Genomic DNA, 13,773 nt, shown 5'->3' on the forward strand with positions numbered 1-13,773 from the left:
ATTTGGAATTCAAAAACTTTAAAAAAATGAATGTTAAATTTTTTTACATGTAATTGGAGAAAATTAAAATGTTAATTAAATACATGTAGTAAAAATGTTAGTTGACTTGATTCTGTGACTCTTGGATGCTCCCATAGCAAAAATCAAGAGAAGGTATAGAATATTCATTTACTTTCTTTAAGTCTTTTAAGAAGAACAAAGATTTTTTTTGTCTTAAATTGCATAAGTACAGAATTATGTGATGGTGAAGCTGGATGGATTATCAATGTACTTAGAAATACCCAAAAGGGAAAAAAATGAGATGGACTATTAGCTGCTATAAGAAACAAAATGCTTTATTTCATAAAATCAAACCTTATAGTTTAGGGAAATCTAATCTAGTTCTCTCTTTATATGCATAAGGAAAACTTGTGCCTAGAGAGATTGACTTGCTTAACATCACAAAGGTAGATAGTAACATAATGGGGATAACTACTGAAATCTCCCCAATCCTGGTCCCACTCCTTCCCCCATGCCTGTGCTTCTCCCAAAATGTCAGTGACACTAAGACCAGCAACTTCAGATCAGTTATAAAGACTAACTTGAGGCAGATCTACTTAGGAAGCACTAGGAATTTAAAATGACAAGATCAATGACTTTTAACTTTGTAATTGAATGGAAAATAAAAGAAAGAAAAAAAACAACTCTACCAAATTTAGAGGGCCCTTTAATTGCATATGCAACAATATCTGGAAACCACCAGGTGTCACTATAAAAAAAATCATATCACACTCCTTTAAACTCTCTTGATTTGCTATTGCCGAGTTTTGTTTTTTAAAGCTGGTTTTCTCTGGTTTCTTCTTCAAGATCAAATAGATACACTCTTATTCTCATTTTTGAGAAAGAAAATGTCAAATAGTTCAATACTTTGAGGACAGGACCAAAGTCTAAAGACTTATTTTTAATTTCTCACATTCTAGTATACTGTTTTCACAAAGCATATACATTAAAGTAGAAAAACCACTGAATCAAGAATCAAAACATTCAAGTTTGGATTCTAGAACTTCCAAGTGTAAGACCTTGGACAAATGACTTCAGGAAAGGTGTAGTGCATAAAAAATGTATTGGCTTTGAAGTCAGAGGATTTAGGTTCAAATTCCAGCTGTCATTTAATATTTTGAGTGACTTTTGGGCACAATTTCTTGACTTCTCTAGGCCTTTCATATCTATAAAACAAGAGTGTTGGACAAGAAGTCTTTAACACCCCTTCCAGCTCAAAATTCTGTGATCAGATGTTCTCTCTCTGAGCCTCAGATTTTTCATCTATAAAGTGAAAAGTTAAGATTAGATAAACTCTAAGACTCTTTCTTCCTCAAACAGTCCATGATTCTAGCCTGTTGGGTTGCCCACCATTACACTTGCCTTAGGATTTATTCACTTTCCACTTTGGAATATTCAAGGGATGCCACTCAGGTTATACCTATCCCTTCTCTTCTCTACTTCAGAGAATGAAGACAAGAAAAATACAGCCATTTTGCTGTATTCATGACAGATTTTTTAATCCTACCCTTTAAGTGAACACTGATTGGTGTCACATGTGACCAAAATCAATTTCTTGAAGGAACTTTCCCTGTGTTAAGTATCCTCCTCCTTTGTTTATTTTTTTGGCATCAGAAGATACCCAACATTCAGAGCTTCCATGGAGTAAATGCTGAGTAAAGTCTCATTTTTGTCAGAGAAGAAAAAGGATGATATTGAAAAAGGCTTCTTGTATGTTTTAGCAAGGTTTAGGAAATTTCAGAAACATTTTAAGTAAACTTTTTACAAGCATTCAATAAGTAGCTGTTGAACTGATACAAAATAAACAAAAAGGGCTCTTAGGAGGCCAAACTGAATCAAAGTCCTACATGAATCATTCATTCATGGCATGAGAAGAAGATAGATTGGTAGAGAAGAGATGAAGCAGGGGAGAGTGCTGAGGATCCCATTCCAGATATCTGAACGCATATTCAAGATAACTAATTCCCAAGTCACTCAAGGGAGAACAACCACAAGGCTCTAAATATCCCTGGAATTCGTTCTGTGATTAGTTTCTACTTTTCTGACACAGAAGCATATCCAAATCTGCTTATAACAATAAACATGTCCTCATCAGTCTCTGATTGTTTTTGTTTCCATTTGCACTCTACTCTTAAGCTTCTTAAAAAATGTTTTTGGTGACTGGACTCTTAACAATGGAACAAATGAAGCATGTATTTTCTTGGGCAAAATAAATTAGGCGGATGTGTACCCTGAAAACTAGTCTTCTGCCATAAGATAGAACACCATATATTTATTTAGATAGTGAAAATCTCCTAATGCAGATTACCCTTAAGAAAGGCAAACAGTCTGAATTTTATAAAATATTTAAATCAATGAATTTTTCCCATTCTCCAGAATAAATACTAATTTTAACCAGTTGTCAGGAGAAAGATGTGCTTTATCATTCCTTTACTAATTTCATATAGTGCCTGTATATTATAAGCACCCAATATTCATTTAATTGAAAAGTGTAAATTAATAGATTTTAAATTCCTTGAGGGCAGCCACTATCTCCCCTTTTTATCTTTGTAGCTGCAAATATATATTCATTTGGTTCTTAATAAATGCTTTTTGATTTATTTATCCAACAGAAATATTAAAGCATCTACTATGTGCATGAGGAGAGGCTATACGGCATTATAAAGAAATATACCCATACCTTGAAGTCAGAAAAACTTGGATTCAAGTCTGACTTCAGACAGACTAGCTGTATTGACCATTGGCAATTAACTTCTCACTGCTCCCAGGAAACTTCTTAAGGCTCCAAATTATAGATAAGTCAAGAGCCATAGGATGGGGAGTTGGGGGGGGAGATTCCTGGGAAGTGAAGGGAGATATAAACACAAATACTTCAAGATTCAGGACTATTTTTTCTACTTAATAATCATACAAGAATTATTTCCAATGAATACAAAGCATTAGCATTTATTAAGAGATATAATGATAAAACTAGAGACAGTACCTGCCATCAAGGAGATTACATTCTAATAGGGACAAGTTACACATATAAATAAGTCCTGATCAGGGAATGGTAGGTTTGAAACAATCAGATAACTGACTGGTATGCCCTTCCCAGAAATAGTGGTTTTTATTGAAAAATAATTTCAGAGCCAAGAGTTAAAAAAGGAAGAAGGGGGAAAAGAGAGAGTTGAGTAGAATATGGCTAGGAAGTGACTTGGAGGGACTGAATCCTGGGCAAGACAAGGTGAAAATCTTACCAATCCTGAGCCCAAAGTCTCAGAAGGGGGATTTTTATTATAGAGAATTTGTTGCCAGAATATTAAATATTTTGGTTTTTTAAATGCATTAATCACCACCTTTTTTGAAGCCTCCAAACCTCAATTATTTACTAATTTGCTTGACAAAACCATTTCCCACTCCCCAAACCATAGTAAAATACTCTAAAAGCATGTGTCCAACCTTTTAACTCCTCCTGGGCCACATCATCCAGCAAAAACTTATCAAAGGTCACATGCAGAATTTAATATTGATCTATGACTACAATGTAACCCATATTACTAATGGATAACAGATACTAAACCACATAAATGGGCTTTCAAGGGCCTTATGTGATCTCAGGCCATGGGTTAGATGTATCTGCTCCAAAGGCTAACTTAGAATTATAGAATTTTCAAGATGGGAACTGCCTTCCCAATTTAATACACTCCCCCTGGCTTTAACATGTAAGAGAAATAATTCCCAGAAATGTTAAGAGATTTGCTCATAGTTATACAATGAATTGGTACCAAAGCTACAACCCAAGACTTCTGATTCTCAGTCCTGAGTTCTTTCCATTGTTATAGAGTCATTTTAGTTGTATCTGACTCTTTATGACTATATACTCAAGTGGTTTGTCATTTACTTCTCCAGTTAATTTTCTGTAGCCTGGATCTAGTCTATCTTTCCAATCTTACCTATGCTTAAGCCAAACTAGACTCCTTTTTGCTTCTTTCCACTAGATTGCATAATATCAGCCCAGTCAAATTTTTAAAATTTTGAATTATCAGGGTTGGAATCAATAAGACTTTCCTTTATCAAATCAGCATAAAGTCAAGAGGGAAAATAAAACCGATGTAAAACTTTATCCTTCTTTTCTCCCCATCCTTTATTTGATCAAATAAAAGTTGTTTTTTTTTAAAGAGGTAGCTCCCAATTTTGGATGAAGAAAAAAAAATGAGGCTACTTGACTGATAAATTCCAGGTGTCCCAAAAGTTGTAAGCATTCAAACTGTACTAAGACTTTTTGGGGCATCTGGTACAACCTCCCAGCATCTCTTCATAATCACAATAGAACAGTTAACCCTTTAGAATGTTCATCTTGCTAAGGATCAATACTAGGTGTCATACAGTTATTCAATTCTTCCTGATTCTTTCACTGTTCATTTGCAACCTCTACAATGCTTCTGGCATTCATCCTACCACCCAGGAATAAGCCTTATTATCCCCTGCCTACAGATCACTATGGCTTCCTCTATTCTCTCTTCGTTACATGTAAATCCATGCTCCATTTTCCTTTCTCAACAATCCCTGTAATGTGCAAGAAGTCTGGCCACTTTATTCCCCAGATCAAAATTTTTTCAGTTGCTCCCTAAATGTTGAGTGGCTTACCTAAGCTTAAGACCAACTGGTAACTTTTTGTTTCTGAGCAATCTACTGAGGCTTTCCTGCCTCAGTACATTTGCTGATGCTATTACTGATGTTTGTACAATGCCCTCTCTCCCTCTACCTCTTACTGAATTTCTTTTTTTCTTTTTTTTTAGAGATTATATTTATTTTAAAAATTTTCCCCTAATCTTGCTTCCCTCCCCCCACCCCCACAGAAGGCAGTCTGTTAGTCTTTACATTGTTTCCAAGGTATATATTGATCTAAGTTAAATGTGATGAGAGAGAAATCATGTTCTTAAGGAAGAAAAATAAAGTATAAGAGATAGCAAAGTTATATGATAAGATAATGGGTTTTTTCCCCTATATGATAAGATAATGGGTTTTTTCCCCTAAATTAAAGGTAATAGTCTTTGGTCTTTGTTCAAAGTCCACAATTCTTTCTCTGGATACAGATGGTATTCTCCATCGCAGATACCCCCAAATTGTGCCTGATTATTACACTGGTGGAATGAGCAAGTCCATCAAGGTTGATCATCACCGCCTCATCACTGTGGGGTGTATAACGTTTCTCTGGTTCTGCTCATCTCACTCAGCATCAGCTCATGCAAATCCTTCCAGACTTCCCTGAATTCCCATCCCTCCTGGTTTCTAATAGAACAATAGTGTTCCATGACATACATATACCACAGCTTGTTAAGCCATTTCCCCAAATGAAGGACATTCACTTAATTTTCAGTTCTTTTCCACTACAAACAGGGTTGCTATGAATATTTTTGTACAAGAGATGTTTTTACCCTTTTTCATCATCTCTTCAGGGTATAGACCCAGTAGTGGTATTACTGGATCAAACACATTTTTGTTGCCCTTTGGGCCTAACTCCCAATTGCTCTCCAGAAAGGCTGGATAAGTTCACAGCTCTACCAACAATGTATTAGTGTCCCAAATTTTCCACATCCCTTCCAACATTAATCATTGCCCTGTCTGGTCATATTGGTCAGTCTGAGAGGTGTGAGGTGGTATCTCAGAGATGCTTTAATTTGCATTTCTCTAATAAGTAATGACTTAGAGCAATTTTTCATATGACTGTGGATCACTTTGATTTCCTAAGTTGTAAATTGCCTTTGCATATCCTTTAACCATTTGTCAATTAGGGAATGGCTTTTTTGAAAATTTGACTCAGTTCTATGTATATTTTTGAAATGAGTCCTTTGTCAGAAATACTAATTGTAAAAATTGTTTCCTAATTTACTACAATTCTTTTGCTCATGGTTACAGTGGTTTTGTCTGTGCAAAAGCTTTTTAATTTAGTGTAATCAAAATTATCTACTTTGTTTTTAATGTTCTCCATCTCTTCCTTGGTCATAAACTGCTTCTCTTTCCATATATCTGACAGGTAAACTACTCCTTGATCTTCTAGTGTGTTTATAATATTTTTTTATGTCTAAATCCTGTATCCATTTTGATCTTATCTTGGCATTATAGGGTATGAGGTGTTGGCCTAATCTAGGTTTCTTCCATACTAACTTCCAATTTTCCCAACAATTTTTATTGAAGAGACAGTTTTTATCCCAATAGTTGGACTCTTTGGGTTTATCAAACAGCAGATTACTAGAATCATTTCCTGCTATTGCACCTAGTCTAGTCTACTGATCCACCACTCTATTTCTTAGCCAATACCAGATAGTTTTGATGACTGATGCTTTATAATATAATTTTAGATCTGGTAAGGCTAAGCTGCCTTCTTTTGCATTTTTTTTCATTGAATCCCTGGAAATTCTTGACTTTTTATTTCTCCAAATGAATTTGCTTCCAACTTTTTCTAACTCATTAAAGTAATTTATTGGAATTTTGATTGGTAGGGCACTAAAGAAGTAATTTAGTTTTGGTAGAGTTGTCATTTTATTATATTTTTATTATATTTTATTATATATATATATTATATTTATTATATTAGCTCGGCCTATCCATGAGTAGTTGATGTTTGTCTAGTCATTTAAATCTGATTTTATTTGTGTGAGAAGTGTTTTGTAATTGTTTTCAAAAAGTTTTTGAGTCTGCCTTGGCAGATAGACTTCCAAGTATTTTATATTGTCTGAGGTTACTTTGAATGGGATTTTTCTTTCTAGCTCTTTTTGTTATATCTTGCTAGTCATATATAGAAATATTGAGGATTTATGAGGGTTTACTTTATATCCTCTTACTGAATTTCTAATCATGTTTTAAAATCTAATTCAATAAAACAATAAACATTTATTACATGCTAGGTATTGTATTAAATGTTGGGGACACAAAAAGAGACAAAAGATATTCCTTACCCTCAAGGATCTTACTTACAGTCTAGTGGGGAAGACAACATACAAACAAAATTATACAAAGCAAACTCAGACGCTCTCTTTCCATATCTATATATCTATATCTGTCTAGATGGAATGGCTAAACAACAGCAAGAACAAAATGGGAATAATAACAGCACCTCCCTCTGAGAGTTGACCTAGGATATGATGAGAAAATAATTGTAAAGCACTTGGCACAGTGGCATAGTGTTACTTAAGTGTTAACCATGATTATTGTTATTATTATTATTATGAATATTATCATTTGGGTTCAAATCCTACTTCTGATTCTTAGGATCCATGTGACCTTGGAGAAGTCACTTGGACTTCACTGGACTGTGGCATCCTCATCTGTACAGTGAAGGGGTTGAACTGAACCACCCCCTCCAATTCTAGAGCTAGGACTGAAAGAACAAATGAAACCATCTAAGAACTCAAAGTAAGGCTCTAAGTTGGTCAGGAACAATTTCATTTTTTGTCTCAATCTTCAGTGCCTCATTTGCCTTGCAAAAAAACCCCCAAAAATCTAAAAACCCAAATTAAACTAAGCTGACCCTCAGGTAACAAATAGGAGTGGACTGCTGAAAAAGTCAACATCTACAATGTTATTTTAGGATAGCTAGGGGGCACCATAATGTAGCATGCCAGACCTGAAGTTGGAAAGACTCATCTTCCTGAGTTCAAATACATGTTCAGATATTTGCTGGGTGACCCTGGGCAAGTCATTTATCCCTGTTTGCCTCAATCTCTCATCTGTCAAATGAGCTAGAGAAGGAAATGGCAAAGCAGTATCTTTGCCAAGAAAGCCCCACAAGGGGTCTCAAAGACTCACACATGACTGAAAATGACTAAACCACAACACCTGGATTCAAAAATCACCTAGGGTACTTACTACCTGTATTACTCTGAGCAGGTTACCTAAACTCTCTGGGCCTTAGTTTCCTTGTCTGTCAAATGAGCATAATCAGATAGCTCCTAAGGTCCCTTCCCTTTCTAAATCTGTTATCCTATTAATATTTCAGCAGTACTAGCAAAGTACTCAAGTTTTAGGAAAACTCTTATTCTCATTATATGACAAGTCCTCATACTGAAATTTCTTATTTATTTAGTTTTTAATTTATGGGATAAAACAAACATTTCACTAATCTAGGCATACCTGTCATTGATTGATTGGTTTTTGCAAGGCAATGGGGTTAAGTGACTTGCCCATGCTGGGTAATTATTAAGTGTCTGAGGCCACATTTGAACTCAGGTTATCCTGACTCCACCTAGCTGCCCAGACAATATATTTAAAAATACTTTTACACTCAAGTCATCAATGGTAACAAGTTGTAGCCTGCTTATGTCCACTGTGGATCTTTCTGTTGCTCTTTGGCATAACTGAATTCTACTGAGAGACTGGCAGTCACTCTGCATCACTGGAGGAGCAGTGATTTGATATAAAAGGAATTAGCTTTTGTAATGGTTGATTCTGCTGTTACTGTTGTCATTAGTCCTTCATACTCAAAGACTGTGATATCAGGGAGGTGATGCCATGACAGGCGAATGAACTGGATTTGAATGACTGTGCTAAGTCACTAGTCTCACTTTCTCCCCCAGAGCCATCTGGATCCAATGACCAGATATGAATCAGGATGATTGGAAATGACCCTGAATGTGACGAAATCAGGGTTGAGTGATTTGCCCAAGGTCACACAGCTAGAAAGTGACTAGGGTTTGAGGTTGGATTGGAACTCAGGTCCTCCTGATTCCAGGGCTGGTGCTCCATCTCTTGCACTACCAGTTGGAGATCACTGAGCAATAGCCCAATTTTCTTCACCTAGTCAATCTTGATCTTGGCTCCATATCTATTTGCAATGCTCATCAGAACAAGTGATATTTCTCTACCTGAGTTTACCTCAGGAAGCTGGTTTTAGAGCTAGCAAGTCTAGGATTTAAGGTCTGAATCTGATACATACTAGCTATTCCCAACCCAGCATAGTCCAAATCCATCAGGGCAAATACCTACACTGGTTAGAAAGGAATCCCTAGCTTGGGACACTTATTATGATGCCTTACCCAGCAAAGTGGTTGCCTGGGCTGGCGAGGTGGGGGGGGCGGAGGAAAGGAAAATCATTCAACTTCCTTCAAAACAAAAATTAAAACATTTCTTCTAGGAAATCCCCTAAAAACAGATATTCTTCCTTCTTTATCAATGCCTTCTCCATCAATCAGATTGGATTTAAGTCTCCAAACATGAACATTTATCATCCTTAAAGCCCTGGTAGCTAAAAATCTCTCCTGGTTAAACCAGTATCAGTATAGAACTCAAACAAAGAGCTTGCTGTGGCAGTGGGAGATTGAATACTTATCATTTCCATCTCAAGGGCATATGGTTCTAATGAAACATTGTGCATTGTGAGGGGGAGACTGCCTGCCTACACACACTGCAGGCCTTGTCATGGTCCCATAGGGGTGGGGTCTGGTAGGCACTTATCACCTGGGAGTGTTCAGTTTAGCCAAATGAATGAGAAATGGAGGGTACTTTATTCTGGACAAATCAGAAGATTGAAAAATTCTGTTCAACAAGTTTTCAATAGCTTCTAAAATAAGGATCTGGGGATAAGTACAGGAAAGGAAATCATTTACTCATATATAGGCTCTCAAAAACAAGTGGCAGCAATATTAAGAACAATAATAATAGCTAGCATTTATATAGGGTTTGAAGCTCTACAAAATGCTTTTACATACATTATCTCATTTGAAATAAAAGTCAAAAAAATGAGAAACTCCTTGACTGTGGCTGGCCCCCACTCTGAATAATTGCTAATTTTTATTCTTATTTTATTTTAGGGTTGGGTTTTTTTGGCAAGGCAGTGGGGTTAAGTAGCTTGCCCAAGGCCACACAGCTAGGTAAGTATTAAGTGTCTGAGACAGGATTTGAACTCAGGTACTCCTGACTCCAGGGCTGGTGCTTTATCTACTGGGCCACCTAGCCATTCTCCTGTTTTTATTATTATTTTATTTAAGGTTTTTTGTAATTGCTAATTTTTAAAAGATTGATAGCTTTTGTTTTTACATCACTTTATCAACCCAATCTGTTCCATATTCATCCACATCTGCCCAGGAGACAGAGATAAAGTACATTTTTTTCTAATGACTTTTGAAGTATCTAATTCTATAACATCCATGAAGGAGACAAAATTTAATTTTAACAGTTTTTAGAGGGACATATAAATATATAACACCTTCTCAATCGGTGTTGTAGTCACTGACACTAAGACATAATTGCTTATCCAGAAATCTATAGCATCTTTTTCTCTGGTGACCTTTGAAGACAAGAAATATGCTCACCTATATGGAACCGATTGGACACAGTCTTGAAGGCCTTATAACAGATTCAACCAAAAAGATATTTCTAGGGCTAGGAATTAACAGTTTTAATTAAGAGAACAAGCCATTGTTTGGTCCTAGCATTTAACCTTCAACAATGAACAAAGAATCCATTTAAGTACCACGTCCTTCCTGAACTATATGTTCCCTACCAGAGCATGGAATTGCACTGAGGAAAGAGCATCCTTGAAAATAAAACTCTAAAATAAACCAGATATTTCAAATGCTATCCAACACTGGATTACTAGTCAAAAATATTGCAATCTCTTTCCAAGATGAACCCATCCTTTAAAACCCAGCTCAGATGGCATTTCCTTCAGGAAACTGTTCTTAATTTTCTTTAGTTGTAAAAATCTAATGACCTTTTACCAACCCACCCATATATGTCACATAGTAGTTTGCACTTAACACTGTTATGCACTTAACATATATTGTATATGTACATAAAACAGATTTCCCAACTGGTTTGTTGAGTTTGAAGACTTGGTTCTTCCTTTTTGAATTAGGTAAATAATAGGCATCATAATCTCAACATGTTGGAAAGAATGATCATTTCCTAGTGTCTGGAACAGCCTTACCCTTAGTGGGTACTTAAAACTCTTTCTTGCACTGTTTTCCAAAACCCTTTAAGTTAGTTGCCTATGTTTATATCCTCTTTGTACCCACCCCTTGGTTTCTTTGAGTTTGCTTAGGATCATAAAACCTTAAAAGTTTGACTCAGCCTTGAGTCATTATGTGGAAAAGATCACAGTTAGCATCTTTAACTGAAGCACCAGTGTATGAATGTGTGTGTGTGTGAGAGAGAGAGAGAGAGAGAGAGAGAGAGAGAGAGAGAGAGAGAGAGAGAGAGAGAGAGAGTATTTGTCTGTCTCGGTGTCTGTGTCTGTCTATGACAATCTGTGTGTGCTGTTCCTCACAAAGAAAGGAATCTATCATCTAGCCACAAGGACTGGTACCAAAAAAAGCCAAGACAACAGGATCTCCTTGGGACAATGAAAAACCACAGGATAATGTCTCTGCAGACTTCTCCTCTTCCTCCTCTTCCTCCTCCTCCTCCTCCTCCTCCTCCTCCTCCTCCTCCTCCTCCTCCCCCTCCTCCTTCATCTTTGTAAGGTAGTGGGGTTCAGAGACTTGCCCAAGGTCACACAGCTCAGAAATTATTAGATTTGAACTCAGATTCTCCTGACTCCAAGAGCCAGTGCTCTATCCACTGTGTCACCTAGCTGCTCCTGCAGATTTCTTCTATTACAATCACGATCCTCCTCTCCCAATATACACAAAGTCATCCTATTATTTTTATTGTGTTTTTAATTTAAATAAATACAACAATGGATGCCATATCACCTTGTCAGGAATCCATAAGAGAAGAAAAGAGGGCATTTTTTTGGCACAAGGCATGAAAAATCTGCTAGCCCAGCTAGTAAGCTGCCAAACTCTATAAATTGAGGATAGGTGGCTTTGTTTAAAAGTTCATAAACATGTAAGAAGAGCAATAAATATTCAGCATCCCTGACCATATATGGCCTCCTCCACTTATTCTATACAGGTATGGCTATTTCTTAGATCAGTGATTTCAAATTCATGGGTCACAGACAAGGGATTTGGGGAGGGAAAGGAGAAGAAAAGAGTGTAAGAGAAAAGAAAATTCATAATTAAGCAGACTTTTGGTAGACTTAATGTCGTACAAAATCATACAACTATATTTCAAATGTACATAGATGCTATTATGATTAATAATATACAAATTTATTTCAATGCTTTACTAAATTCCTATTAACTTTTTGTTATGTATTTTCTGAGTCATTGAAAACTAATAGTATAATTCTATCCTGTATGAGTTAGCAAAATATATTTAAGTTAAAAAATGTGTAAAGGTTTATTATTATCTTAGATAATTATCTTAGATAATTCTTATACAATCTTCCTGAGGCAATCAACAATCCATGATCAATAAATACCATTTATACATTACATTGCCTCAAAATACACCATCATTCACTTCCTACCTAGGGTTTTCCATCTCTCCCAATGACCTCATATTAGCTCTTCATTTTATAGAGTAATAGGAGACAAACTGGTAATAAAAAAATAAGGAAACTTGGGGCAACTAGGTGGCATAGTGGATAAAGCACCGGTCCTGGAGTCAGGAGTACCTGGGTTCAAATCCAGTCTCAGACACTTAACAATTACCTAGCTGTGTGGCCTTGGGCAAACCACTTAACCCCATTTGCCTTGCAAAAAAAAAAACCCTAAAAAAAATTAAGGAAACTTGACGTTTATTTCCTTTTCTTCCAGATGAAGATTTCCAAGGAAGTTGCAGGCACAACATGGTATTTCAAAAATCATTCCAGAAAACTCCCTGAGCATAAATGGAGTCAATTCTTTTCCCTTGAAAGTCAATAAACATAAAAAAAGAAAGCCAATAAACAAACTGTTCATGCATATTTACAGAGCAGCACTTTTCTGGCCAAAAAGTATCTCATGGCCCCACCCAGGGACAGAAGCACAAATCCATCACCCTACGGACATACACTGCCATAGACCTACTCAAGATTCTTGCTAAGGCACACCCTCTGATGTAAACAGTGGAAGGAAGCCATGGGCAGGAGTTCATGGGAATTTGTGTGAAAACACTGCCTATACAAAGCGACACCCCACAGTGTGCATATGCTCACACACACACACACACACACACACAGAGTTTAATTTTATTCACACATATTGAAAGAAACTTACCTTGCATACAGCTGCCTGGAGAATTGCATCAAAGCCCCCTTCAGGAGCATCTCTGTTTCTGGACACCCTCTGTTTTTTAACTTCTTCATTGAAGCTATCGACTTTATCCGTTAAAGACAGCAGATGACGGAAGCCAAAGGATGGGACGCAGTGTGGAAACAACTTGTAACTGGGGAGAAATAATAGTCTCAGAGCCACTTTTTTTTTACCCATATTCCCTTGTCATAAGCAGAAATATGTTCAGTGCATTCTCTGGGAGAGGCTAGGGTAGAGAAACACTGAGACATTCAGAAGTTATTATGACGTGTGCAACATGACATACTCTGGGAGGTATATGTCCTCATGGAGTTCAGCTGAGATAGGAGAGATATATTATGTACCACATAACTGGAACATATGGGAATATCAAAGAAGACATTACTAAACATCTACTATGTTCCAGGTACCTTGCAAATATCTCGTTGATCCTCACACAAGAATTCTGGGAGGTGGATGCTAGTATTATCCCCATTTTACAGAAGAGGAAACTGAGTGAGGGATTAAATGAATTGCCTAAGGTCATACAGCTAGTAGGTATCTGAGGCAGGCTTTGAATTCAGGTCTTCCTAACTCCAGACTCATCACTCTATCCACTGTGCCTACTACCTGGCTGTCTCTGTGAAACATA

The 13,773-nt window shown here is 36.6% G+C and overlaps 1 protein-coding gene across 1 annotated transcript in view; it reads right to left on the bottom strand.

Annotated features, from left to right (window-relative positions):
• ITGB5 (integrin subunit beta 5) overlaps nucleotides 1-13,773 on the bottom strand; it is a 200,460-nt gene that overhangs the window by 115,632 nt on the left and 71,055 nt on the right. Inside the window, exon 5 of the mRNA XM_074214694.1 lies at nucleotides 13,107-13,275. Within this exon, the coding sequence (XP_074070795.1) occupies nucleotides 13,107-13,275 (169 nt within the window). The remainder of the gene's footprint in view (nucleotides 1-13,106; nucleotides 13,276-13,773) is intronic.

The sequence above is a fragment of the Macrotis lagotis genome, chromosome 1 (assembly GCF_037893015.1).
Source record: "Macrotis lagotis isolate mMagLag1 chromosome 1, bilby.v1.9.chrom.fasta, whole genome shotgun sequence".
Lineage (NCBI taxonomy): Eukaryota > Metazoa > Chordata > Mammalia > Peramelemorphia > Peramelidae > Macrotis > Macrotis lagotis.